At 45.1% G+C, this 13,145-nt stretch overlaps 2 protein-coding genes across 2 annotated transcripts in view; one reads left to right on the top strand and one right to left on the bottom strand.

Moving 5' to 3' along the window:
- Positions 1 to 1,681: 1,681 nt before the first annotated feature.
- On the bottom strand, positions 1,682 to 10,648 carry LOC137165483 (uncharacterized). Its single transcript, XM_067566773.1, has 5 exons — positions 10,536 to 10,648; positions 8,801 to 8,934; positions 6,759 to 7,659; positions 5,586 to 5,759; positions 1,682 to 4,399 (listed from the first exon to the last, which is right to left on the bottom strand). The coding sequence occupies exons 1-5, from the start codon at positions 10,580 to 10,582 to the stop codon at positions 4,234 to 4,236; spliced, it is 1,422 nt and encodes a 473-aa protein (XP_067422874.1). The 5' UTR covers positions 10,583 to 10,648; the 3' UTR covers positions 1,682 to 4,233.
- A 278-nt stretch (positions 10,649 to 10,926) lies between these two features.
- The window catches only part of LOC137165786 (ATPase family AAA domain-containing protein 3-like), a 59,928-nt gene continuing 57,709 nt past the window's right edge, over positions 10,927 to 13,145 (top strand). Inside the window, exons 1-2 of the mRNA XM_067567233.1 lie at positions 10,927 to 11,238; positions 12,516 to 12,592. Coding sequence (XP_067423334.1) covers positions 11,031 to 11,238; positions 12,516 to 12,592 — 285 coding nt within the window. The 5' untranslated portion in view covers positions 10,927 to 11,030. The remainder of the gene's footprint in view (positions 11,239 to 12,515; positions 12,593 to 13,145) is intronic.

Here is a 13,145-nt window from a genome sequence, read left to right as displayed (position 1 = left end):
TGCAAGGCAGGCTTCCCCAGCCTACCTCTGTTGAGGTCTCATGGGTCTTTGGAGTGATTGCCTGCCAATCAAGTGCTGCTCCATTAGGAAATGGAATGAAACCTTCCAGTTTAGTTAACTTGTTACCTACCCAAGGATATGCCCTTAGCAGTTTTCTACAGGAAAAGTCAGTGTATTTGGCCCCAGCTCCAGAGTTTAGCTTTTGTGTTTTTTGTTTTCTTAACTCATACCAAACACTGCTGGTCCTGGATGAATTCTGCAGCTTCTCCCTGCAACATCCCAGTCTCAAGCCTACGTCAAAGTGAATCTGTGCTCTGGCTTACATGCTTGAGCGATTGTCTCCAAGCAGCAGGGAGGTCCTGTTTCCTCAGAGCTACTGGCACCAGAGGGCTACTGAAGCAGGTATTCAGCTGGCATAAATCAGTGAAGTCAATAGAGAGATGCTGGAGCTACGCTGCTTTCCCCCATTTACTGGAAGGAGGGGTGGGGGAAGGGTCTGCGGGAGGAAGCACTTGTCATTGGTCAGAAGAAAATGGTTCTGTGGGGTATGAAAGCTGGGTCAGTTCCTACAGGCCAAGGGGAAGCCTCCAGCCTGCCAGGAAAATGCTCTTACAGTCATGCCTGGGATGAAAGGCTCCCAAGAGCAATGGTGTTTGTTCAAGGCTTACCTTTTTCCCTCTGTGCTCTCTCCTGTACCACTGTGAGTCTCTACCATAAGCAGCTGCTGCAGCTATTGCTTCTGCATGCTCTGTGCTACAGCCAAACGGGAATGGATGGCTTCCTTCCAGCACTCTCCCATGAAGGATGTTCTTAACTCCCAGCCTTTAAAATCTTCAGAGGAACCAGACCGGCAGGTACCAAATGTTTGCAGGTGCCCTGAAAATGAGCGCACTGCCCAACTTACTGGCCTCTGCCTTTGTCACTCCCAAATTGCATGGCTGTGGGGAGCACTGCCTTCAAATGGACACTACAGCTCTGGGGAGGATATGGGCTCAATTCAATGCAAATGCAGCATCTGCATGGGAAAACTAGGAGGGAAAATCTGTAATGGCTCATCTCCTAAAGCCTGAGGAGGAGACTTAGGTTCAGCAGAACATATGAGAAAAGAATCTTCTTTAATTCAATGCACGTTATAACAGCATCTTCTCTAGTAGTAACTATGACACCCGTTTGACCCTGCATGTAAATTATAATCCACAACCACTTGCCTAAAAAAGGCGCCTTTCCGTCCCCCTTCTGATGTCACAACTTTTATACACAAAAGCAGAAAGGACACAGCTTGATTTTTTTTTTTTTCCAAGTACTGAGTTCAGTTTCCAGTGCTGGTAGGAAGAAAATTCTGGCTTTGAGTTCCAAGCTGAGCAAGTCGGATTTGGAACATCAGTGCCGATGATGGCTTAGTATTGGTCACTGCTGACCATAACCGCATGTTAGGTGGTTTAGTGCAATCCATAAATGTTATGACGCTTTGGAAGAGAGAACAGTGTATGGATGTTGGATGGGATTGCAAAGATGTCAAAAGGACATGAGCACCCATATCTTATGGAAATTCAATGGGAGTGGAGGATCTACGTCCCCTATGCTCTTTTAAAAATCCCAGTGATTTTCACTTGGGCTGTTCTCTGCCTCACTTCATTCATCTTTCAAGAACAAGCAAAGTCCAGACCCTTGGAATGTTGGTTATTCATGAGGTAGAATCTGCAATATTTTATTAATCATCCAGGTTTCTCATTTATACAGACTTTCTATAAAACAGTCATCCCAAGAGAAAACAAGGATCACTTGAAAGGGATGACCAGGCTTACAAGCTAGTGAGATGAAAGAGAACCACTTCTGAACAACAATGTAAAGAGCCACATTTTCAAACATAGATACCTAAAGTTAAGCTCCTAAGTCCCTCGTTAGGCATCTAAATTGGCCAATGTGTACTATGGAAAATACGCTAACAATGATCATTTTCTCCTGCTACCAAAACACATGGGTGAAATCCTGGGTTCACTGAAATCAGTGCGAGTTTTGCCATTCACTTCAGTGGGGCCAAGATTTCACCCATCTTTAAGTCCAAAAATCTTATATGTACAGTGTGAATCCCTATAGCTTCAATTCTAAGTGACAAATCCATTGCCCAACCAAGCAACAATAATAACTAGGCCCCTATATAGTCCTCTTAATCCACAGATCTCAAAGCACTTTACAAAAGAGGATAAGTAGCATTATCCCCATTTTACAAATAAGGAGGTACTGAAAAGCCAAATGACGTATCCATACTCTCAGAGCCAGTCTGTGGCAGACCTGGGAAAAGAAACAAATTCTCTCAATGCCCAGTTCTATGTTCTAGCCACTGCACTATGCTGCCTCCCGTGTAAGGGTGTTCACTTTCTATGTACTGGGTCTGAGAGGCTATGGGGGTCAGGAAGCATACCCTGGTGTTTAGGTTTTGTGGGGGTTTTATAGTGGGGGTTGAAGGGGAAAGATTAAAAAAACTAATACAATTGTTTGGAGTTTCATTTAAATTAAAGTTTTATTTTTTAAACTCTAACCGCCCAATGATATTTGCAACCCAAGCACAGCAGCACTGTGCTAGTGCATCGGAAGTAGAAAGTGATACTGACAGGGGTAGCTTCATGCCCCACAGAAATGCAAAAACTAAACCAGGATAAACAGTGAAAAGAAAATTTAATTTTTAAAGTCTCAATTTATCTAAGGGTAATATTGGAAAAAAGGATGTAATTTGTAGCCTAATATGGCATCTTTCTGTATTGTACACTGCAGAACAATGCAGCTGTAAATGTACTGGAATGGGTTTTAACACAGTAATAATAGCCTCAATAGTTCTGTCACTGTCCCACAGTGTGTGACTGGCAGGTTAAAACACTAGCTTCCCCAGAAGAAGTAAACAATAATAGCAATTATTGATATCTCCAGTAGAGGGTAATGCCAATTTGTTGGAGCAAAATGAGCTAGGGAGAATGATCTCATTTTTTATTTTCTTCTTTATTCAGGTCCTTCTGGGTTTGCGAAATTAGTTCCTGTTCCCACTCCCCTCTGGAATAGTTCAGAATATTTTGCTTTCAATGTAGCAAATAGATGATCTGTGTTGGATAGCTGAAGTGCTCCAAATCAAGGCCTACTAAACCCCCCCCTCCTCCCGCCCGTGATTGCTACCAAAGATCACTGGTAATAAAGTTTTATTAAAACAATCACTATAGTCTAAGGTCTCTGACAAAAAATTAAAAATCTTATTTAGAAAGTTGTTGTTAAAATAGAAATAATTATATTGTTTAGGGAACAGAGATGGATTGTCCCTGGGCTGTTTGCTCATAAATTGTGGAAATAATGGACACTGCAGACTAAAATCTTCAAAACAAACCAACCCACGAGCCTCTCATGGTTTTGGTTTCCAGAACTGTTTGCATTGCACCTTGAGATCAGGCAGCACAGAAATGCTAAGTAGCTGCAGGAAACAGTGTGCCTTTTGTTTACAGCTGAATGTGGACAGCTTGCTTTTTTAGAATATTTTACTTGGCAACGGTTAACTAGAGAATGGATTAAAGAAAAAATGAAGGAAACTGCAAAAAAGAGCAGGAAGTCCCCCTAAAACTGCACTTTGATGGAAGCAAATGTTAAAAGAAAGGACACCATATGTGGAAAGGCTGAACAAATGCCATTATGGTATTTATCAACAAATCAGAGCCAAGCAATGCTTTGTCCGAGCTTTTCATCAGCTCAGGCTGCAGGAACTGACAAATGAGGCTTTAGGTGTGTTTCTGATATCCACATTATAGATCAACCTTTCCACAGATTTGGTCCCTTAACTTTTCCTTTGCCTCAATCTTTTCCCTTCCAATTCAGTAAAAGGCTCTTCCATACTGCAAGTAAGTTGATGAGGGATCATTCCTCATAAAGTAAAACTCACTCCTGTGCAGAGGGCCAGCACGTAGATTTCCTGCTGGCCCTTAGCACAGAGGTGAATAAGAGCATGAGTGATTTAGTTTGCTATTATTTACGATAACAAGCCAACTTCAGAATCAGCACTGAAGGCCATGAAGATACACTGATGTGAAACTGGCCCATTGGCTACTGGGTCTAAAGAATTCCCATCTCTGCACCATATTGTTTCCTCTTCATTAAGCACAGCACATGGGCCTCCCAGAATTAACAGGCTGGAGGCTCTGATTGCATCTCCTACCAGCAGAGATTAGTTAGAGCTCTTCTCAGGCATCTTTGTCATTATTAGAGAGAGTGCAGGTGGGCAGGTTTCGAATGCTGTTGGAATTCCTTGGACATTGATGCCAGTTCCTGTCTATAGTTATATACAGACTGAAAGTCCTGGCTGTTCCTCAGCAACTCGTTATTCTTGTGGGCTTCATAATGAAACTGGGAGTTTTTCATCTCATACCTAGAAAGCAGAAGCAGTAGTACTGGACAATCTCCAAGAAGGGAATAAAAAAAGCCACAGGGGGCAGGCACCACATCAATAGTTCTTTCCCAATCATCCCTTGTCATCTGGACTCTTTCTTCTATCCCCAAATCTTCCAGGCTCTGATCTCAACTGGGCCAGGGTGGAATTTATGAAAAAGTAGCATTACCTTTGTATTTGTGATTCTCTGCCTAACACACAAACCTATCTTATACCTGGGCCCAAAAAAGACCTAACCTCGACCCCAAATATCTGTGTTCTGAGAATCTTGCCTCTCTAGTGCCCTACCTTTCTCTCTTAGATGCCCTATGATTCCCTGGTGGAATGACTCCATGGTGGGACCCGTTGTATCATCTCAGCTGATGATGAGACAGAGCTGTACATGTCACTGGATTAAAGGAAGTTTATTAAATCCACAGGCAGCGTTCCTCCTGGGAGGCAGGACACAAGTCACTAACTGACATGCAGGACCAAGTGACCCTCACTCTGGGAAATTCTTTGAGAGGCTCAAATAATAAAATACCTCCCACTATCTATCCAGGTACTTATAAGACCATCAAGGCTGAGGTCCTGGAATATACCTCCCATGACTTTAAAAATGACAATACAATGTCTCCTGCTTTACTGACCCCAAGACTGGACCTTTACCATTTAGCAAACAGATTTCCTCCTCCCATGAGCACCCATGCGCATTTTCTCTGGCGCATAGGAGGAGACGGGTACTTCCTTGACTGTGTCATCAGTGCTTCAGATTCATAAGTTTATTAATTAGCTTGTGCTCCCTCTGCTGGTTGAAGAGCTGCTCTTACAGCAGCAGAGCACAAAACATTGTGAGTTACATTTTCAGATCCCAGCGCCAATCTGCACCCACAAAATGTGTGTGCATGCACATGTCCATTTTGGCTCACAACACTGGGCCCTGCAGAGGCCAAGGTTTGAAAGCTTAATCCTGAGGAGATTGGCTTGATTTTAGGGATATGACAGAACGAAGAATTTTTGAAGCACTATAGTGAATTGAGAAGTTTTTTCCGCACCAGAATATATATGTAATAGCACCCAAAGAGCTTTAAGTTGACCGAGGTCCAACCACCCTTTCTCCCTTGTTGAAACACAGCATGCAGCCTGGCTACTTCAGCTGCCCATAAGGTTGAGGATTTGCACTTACCACTTCAGTTTGGGACCCCGAGTTCGCTCCAATTCTTGCTGCCTCTTTAGTTCTAATAACCATTCCTCCTCCACACGCAGGCGCTCCAGCCTGAGACGAGCCAGCTCCTTCTGATATGGGGACATTTCTATCAGGGACCTCCCAACGGCACCTTCTGCAAGAGTCTGCAAAAACCTGATCAACCAGCAAGAACAAGCTCTTGCATTTCTAGAACATCTCTGAACTGGGGAATTCAAAACATTTTACAAACTGTGGCCTAAAGTGACTAGTGAGTTTAGTTGTTACAAATTTTGGGTGCTGAAACTGAGCCACCTCATTTTCAGAGGACAGGTGCTCAGGGTTTTCTGAAAATTGGCCCCTTCAGACAGCTGGGCACCCAAACTCACTAAACCATTCCCCCTCCAACCCCAACATGAATAAGTGTGATTTTTCCAGATAGTAGGGTAGGGGACATCTGGCTGTTTACAGTGATCGGGAGTTTGGGGTAAAGGGGGTATTGGAAGACTGACATCCCTACTGGGACAGAGTTAAAGGTGTGTAGTGTTGTATGCTGTTTCTTCTAGCAGGGAGGTATGTCCCTTGAGTGAAGGAGTAAAAAATGTCATGTTAGCCTTAACTTTTCATATCCATGGTTTTGTGTAAGTCTGTTATGCATGAGAGCAAGTTTAACTCACATACACCATAGGGTTGTTGTGCACTAATACAGCTCTAAAGCACAAGACATCATGAGAATGATTGCCTTATAATGTAAGTGATCCTTCACTAACCACTCCTTTTAAAACAACAATTAGCACCTCCAAAGACATTGGTGACAGTATCAGAGAGGTGATCTTACATTAAAAGCTAAAGTAAAATCCTGACTTCAGGATGGTTGGCTTGTTTGTTGTTGTTTTTAAACTATGCACTCCTAGGCCTGATCCAAAACCCATTTTAAGTCAACTGGAAAGGCTCCCAGTGACTTTGGATAAAGCCCTAAGGTACAAATTAAAAACCGAATTATGATGTAGCCTGGGAATATGATGTACTTTCTTTGTGTGTTACACTATTTGTACAAATCAATGTGGAATGTGGTGCAAAATTACATTTGATAGTTAATCTAGTCAGATGTTCTGGACTCACACTGACAGGAAGAACTCATGGAAAGCTTGAATTTCCCCACAAGCTGCTTCTTACCGTTCATTAATCTCCTGAGCTGTTGGTGAGGATATAGCAGTGGAAGGCAGACTGTAGGGGCTCCAAGAATAGCTCAGTGTTCCCCTTGCATTCGTCCTGGCTGGAGTACAGGACCTGGCTGCCAGGGCTCCTGGTTTGTATGTTCTGGATCGTGATTGTCTGGTTGAAGCTGTTTTCTTTCTGCTGTACCTGCACCTGCCAAAGTGCGGTGGAGGCTGGGCGCAGGCATTTGCCTTAGCAGAATTTGGTCTCCAGATGGGTCTAGGTGACTGTGAGCGAGATCTTAGCCACCGAGTTCTTTTGGGAGCCGGAGAGAATGAACGGGATCGGTTGGTCCCAGAACGATCAAGAGAGAGGGACCTGCCTCTGTCTAAGGGAGAAGTGACCCTTTCAGGAGAGCGATCCCGCACTGGGATTTTAGGCGGTAATAATGACCTGACTCCAATAACATGAGGAGCACCAAACTTCATTGGAAAAGATTCTGTATGTGCAAGATCCAGTGATGGCAGATAGTTCCTACTTGCAATCTCACTCCCCAGGAGTCCTGGCACACGGTTGACAGGTGATGTGGAGAACGTCGAAAGGCCTAAGCTTGTTAGTGTTGGATACTCTCCCAGAGGTTTGATTAGATGTCTTGGGTTCAGAAACCACTCTGACTCTGCAGGTTGCTTTGGTGAATCTCCAATGTCTGCCTCCGCACAGGTCCCATTATGAACTCTTGGCCATTTAGAATTAAAGGTACTCGAGCTGACTGTAGTGCCAGAATCCAGGGAATAATCTTGATCGAGGTCAAAACTCAGACTCGAAGCCAAGCTGTCCACCTCAACTTTAAGTTTCCGCAAACTTTCTTCTAAATCATCAATGCTGGGATTCTTCTCGATATATGGAGATAAGCTCGCTTCTATGTGGTAAGAAAATGCGTGTATTTAGGAAATGCTATTAATTATACTTGTTGACTGCTCTACATGATCAGTAGCTATTGTTAGGACAGTGCAGAAATAACAATGATAATGCTCTGTACCTACATAAGTACTTCTGCCATCACAGTACTTTACAAACTAAGCTCCACAGCACCACTGGGATAAAAGAATTAATCTATATGTTATATGTCCTGTGGCACACAGCTCTACCCTTAAGAGGTGGATGTAATACAATGTGTTATAAATAAGGCACTCAGGGATAAGTACTGGACATAGGAGAACTGACCATAGAAAATATCTGGATGAGAAGTAGTCGTTTTGAGGATAACTATTGATGGTTTGGGATTATTCCCATTTTAAACAACAATCTCTGTCATAATAATAGTAGCAGAGCATATGGCCCAATAATTTCACATTTCTTATGGATTTTCATTCCAAAGGATCTCAAAGCACTTCATATGCTATGGGATGAATCCTGAACATGTTAACTACTGTACTGACTAGTGTTTACTATTGTGAGTGGTGCTGTGATCTCCATGGGAGTACTTATGGTAGCAAGCACAGTAGTAAGCATTTGCAGGATCAGGCCTTATATACATACAGTGTTGATTAAAGATTGCCAAGGTTGAGTCTGCCTTTATTGGATTTGAACCCATATTTCCAGAGAATCTAGGTTTGTCAGACCACTATCCACAACCCTCTTTCCTGTTTAAAAAAAAACAACAATCCCCCGCCAAACCTATTATTCTCCTAGATAAAAAAAAAAAATACAGACATTGAGTTAACACTTAAACTCAATTTTTAAAACCTTTGATAAAATACATTTGCTTTCATTTTGGATTAGAGATCTATATTTTGTATATGTTTATGATAAATGCACAAAAATATGACCGATGCCCTTTGAACATCAGTTTTCTATAGCTTAAATAAAGTGGTCCTTATCCTGATGTCATTCACACTAGTTGGCTCCATTGGCTTCAATGCACTTATTCCTGATTTACACTAACTTGACATCTGAATAGGGCCCAGAGTCTTTTTCAGCTGATAAGATGATACTATATAAAAGAGAGCATCCACTGTCAAAACACTGACTTTATCGTGATAATTTATATCATATCCTACCAATTTCTTCTTTAAATAATGAAGTCCTTTCCCAGTTGCTGTGCAGCATCTGGCTCTTTTCTCGTCCTTTGAGGCTCAGATGGTGAGTAGTATTGGTTTTCTGGGTGCTGCTAAGGAATTTGTTTGGCTTCTCTCTTTAAAGAAAAAAGACAAAACATTTTAGTGTTGTGTTTTTATTAAATGGAATAGGTTTTGTGTGTGTTTGTGTTAGTCTTGAAACAGGTGGAAAGTGAGCACTGTATATAAATATGCAAAATAATCTATATTCAGAGGTGAACTATGACCAACACAGGCTCTGGGGTTGGCAGCCTCCAGTGGTATCTCAGCTCAGAAGTAGGTGGTTATTGTGGAAACCAAGAGACAGAAACAGACCTGAATTGCTTCCTCTCACTTATACCAATGCAAATTACTTAGGAACTTCATTTAAGTCAGTGGAGTTGGAATGGTGAAAAGCTGGTTATTTGAGGGTAGATTCCAGAGCAATGTGAACCTAGCATGCTCCTTTTCTTTCATTGTCTTAGTTTCTATGTTCTGTAAATATTTTTACTCATTCCAAAGTTGATCTATGCCATTCAGTTATCATTTATGCTGCTTTATCTAGGATATCTTTGTAAAAGTGTTGTTAAAATGCACATAAACAGGAATAGCACCTCTAGTGAAACAGGCTAAAATAAATATTCTGAAGACTTTCAAGCCTCAAGCTTACAGATATGAGTTGATCAGCAGATGGTTTGCTAGGGATTTTTTCATTCCTCTGAAATATTCCCTTTGGCCACTGGTTTTTAACTGTCTTTTCCAGTGCTGCAGGAACTGGGACACTGAAGTAAACACACCATTGGTCCATCTGGCAATGGCAGGAGGCTGGATTCCAGACACTAGAAGGAACCCTGATAATTATTAATATATATTTCTCTTTATCTTATTCTTTGTTGTCATAAAGGAACAGAAATTCTGCAGAACCATTTATTTCTTTTTACAAGAGGTTGACTATTTCACAGTAAATTAATTTTATATTCCCCACTTTCTGTTGCTGGAAACAATCACACATAAATTGCAAATCAATTTTCATTAATACCGCAGGAGTGTGAATATGATCAAATTAATTTACGGCAAATCCTCCCATTTCTACAATATAAGGTGTGTAAGGGTCAGAGCAGAAGCTGGGAAAACCAGATTCCTAGATTCAAGGCCTGGCGTTGCCACTGAACTGCTCTGTGATCTTGGCCAAGTCACCTTTCCTCTCTGCGCTAGTTTCATCACCTGTATCTAGGAACTACTTACCTACTTCCCTGTGATGCGCGTGCAAGGCTTAATTCATTCACGTGTGCAGAGCACTGTGAGCACCTCGCTTGGAAGGAGCTAGAGGAGGGCAAAATCTTACAATAAAGTAGGAGAGCCCCAGGGCTCACACCAGGCACATTTCAATTTGAGGTTCACATCCTCCCCCCGTAGGGGTCATTCCCTTGGGGCTGATACCCCCTCACCTCCCGTGATCGCTCCCCTGGGGATTCCTACCCCCCACCCCCTGCAGGGGTCACTCCCCTGGGGTCCCTCCCCTCATTCCCCCACGGGGGGACATTCCCTTGGGGGGTCCTACCCCGTAGAGGGTCACTCCCTTGGGCCTCCTACCCCACGGGGGGTCACTACCCTGGGGTCCCTCCCCCACGGGGTGGGTCACTCGCACGGAGTTCACAGCCCTGCCCTCATCTGTTTGACTCCTCCCCCGCTCCCGTACCTGATCCGGGCCCCGCGGCCCCGCACCCCCAGCGCTTGCTCCGCCATGGCCGGAACCGGCAGCTTGCTTCCCCTCCTTAGCGACGCCCCCAACACTCTCGTTGCTAGGCGGAAGCACCGCCCTGTTCCTTTCCGCTTGTCCCTTCCCACATCCCGTCCTGACCTCAAAGTCCCGCCCCCTCAGCGGTCTCGCTAACCAATTGAATTACTCTTCCGAGCCGGCTCCTGGCGTAGTACTCCAGAATCGAGCCAATCGGAAGGAGGGGAATGGACCACGTGATCAAGGACACATGTCGCCGAGGCACGTGTTGACGTCATCCCCAACGCAACCAATCAGATCTCCCGAGGACTTTCACGAGTTGGTGACGCCCTTCTGTTCTCCTCCAATGGGCGCAGCGAGGGCGGGGCTGCGCCTGCGCGGTGGGACCGACGGTCGCTCCGCGTGTGTGCCTGCACAGGCTGTCTCCTGCCGGCGGCGTGGTGTGGGGTGGGCACCATGTCGTGGCTGTTCGGGCTGAACCGTGGGTCTCCCCCCATGGCGGGGGACGGAGGCCCGGGCGGGGCAGGCCTGGCCCTGCCGCCCCCTCCCTCCGCCGGGGGCTCCGCAGGGGGGGATGGCGCCCAGCCCAAGGACAAATGGAGCAACTTCGACCCCACCGGGCTGGAGCGAGCGGCCCAGGCGGCCCGGGAGCTGGAGGCCTCCCGTGAGTGGAGGGCGGGGGGCCCCTGAGTCTGCTTGGGACTGGGGAAGCGGGGTGAGAGGCTGGGAGACCCTGGGGCTGGGGGGGCTGAGTGGCCAGGCCGGTGGTAGAGTGGGTGGACGGACGCTGATGACTGGCCCTGTGGGTGCTGCACGGCAGGTACGCGGCGGGGCGATCCCTGCCTGGGGGTGGTGCTGGGCCCCTTGCCGCTGCCATGAGTTTAGTGCTGGTGAAAGGTGCCGCGTGGAGCCGGTTGAATGTAATCGCCTTTCCCCAAAGGCCGGGCCGTCTCTAGTCCTGCACTACAATCTAGCCCGCTGGCACTGGGGAGGGGGAGGTGTCATGACACACGTCACTACCTGGCTGTGCGACAGCCTTGTCCTGGGGGACACGGCCTAAAATTGCAACTCTGGAGACTGAGTCTGGTCCCACAACAGGGACTGCCCGGGAAGCAGCCCTGGGAGTTGTTTGGTTAATGTGCCTCGTCCTTGCTTTGAAGAGACCCCTTCTGTGAAGTGAAAGGAGTTTTGTCTCGGTGACCCTATCAATTCTTTGTGCATCAGCAGAGATTGGTGGCAGTAATGATTTGTTCAGTTGATGGGAACTAAAAGCTGGGCTGAGCCCCCCCCAGTTGAATTTATACAGGCTAACCAGCTGCCATTCGCTACTAATGACCTTGCGTGACTCCTGACAAGCATCACATTCAGATCTATGACCTAGAAGTGACAAACGCTATATCCTGTGCCCAGTCCCCCTATTTCCATTCATGCATTTGGTTCAGCACCTCATTATGGTAAAGCGTAAATTAACAACTTATAAAGGATACACATTTGAGCCCTGAAACATTCCTTTTTTGAGGAATAAAATAGCCAGGAAATGTTTCTGATCTTCCTTACTGTAAGAGTTGGGGGCATGTGAGGATTGTGAAGGTTCCTGGCCAGAGGTGAGGGGGCTCAACAAATTTTCACAACATAACACACACAACACCTTTTTTAAAGCCTTCAACACTAGTTTCTTTAAATGAAAGGAAAATAGTTGGCAGCAGCTTTCAGGCAGCTCTTGCACATGGTTGCATCAAGCAATCCATTGCTCAGTGCCTTTTTGACTTGTGGTCATCATGTGACTAATGTGTTTAAAAGGCTTAGACTGTAATAGTTTTATGGATAGCAGACTTCAGTCTTTAGAGCTGTAAGTGATATTTTTCACCAGTACCAAATTTGCTAGAAAAATAGGATCTAATACTAGAGAAACAAGTTGTTGAACAACATTATTAATTTCAGGCCATGCAAAAGAGGCTCTTAGTCTTGCTCAGCTGCAGGAACAGACTTTACAACTGGAGCAGCAGTCCAAAATTAAGGTATGTTAAACCTCAGGATTAATTTCATACTTATGGCTTCTCTGCTGACTTCATTGGATGGATTTGGCCCTCACTGTCCAATGATCTGCCTAGAATATTTTGAACTTCTCTGTGCAAGAAGAAATCACTTTTAGCACACTGCCTTTCCCTGCAGTTTTATCACTTTAAAAAAAAAGTCTGTAAATGCAGACTTGCAGTTGAACTAATTTCTACTCTTTTACAGGGTTTATCAGTGCTAAAGAACTTGGGGTATTTTGTGGGTTGGTATTAGAATTGTATCCTCCAGAATACTATTTTAGCTACAATGGCAAAGGATTTTTATTCAGGGCTAGATTTCCAATTAGGCACGTGCCTAGGGGCGCCTAAGCAGTAGTGGATTACTGCACTGGCCAATGGGGCCCTGACCAGTTTGGGGGCTTGACATGAGCACCAGAACTCTGCGCCCCCCCCCCCCCCCCCCCGGCCTCTGCTATTCCTCTTCCCCTGAGGCCTTGCCCCGTGACCAGGCCAGAAGCTGGAGGCCAGGTGTGAGCATATTATCCCCCACCTGGCT

This window comes from Emydura macquarii, unplaced genomic scaffold, assembly GCF_026122565.2.
Source record: "Emydura macquarii macquarii isolate MOO-44397 ecotype Brisbane River unplaced genomic scaffold, CSIRO-AGI_Emac_v2 contig_2768, whole genome shotgun sequence".
NCBI classification, from domain to species: domain Eukaryota; kingdom Metazoa; phylum Chordata; order Testudines; family Chelidae; genus Emydura; species Emydura macquarii.
This window is presented reverse-complemented; position numbering and strand designations above follow the sequence as displayed.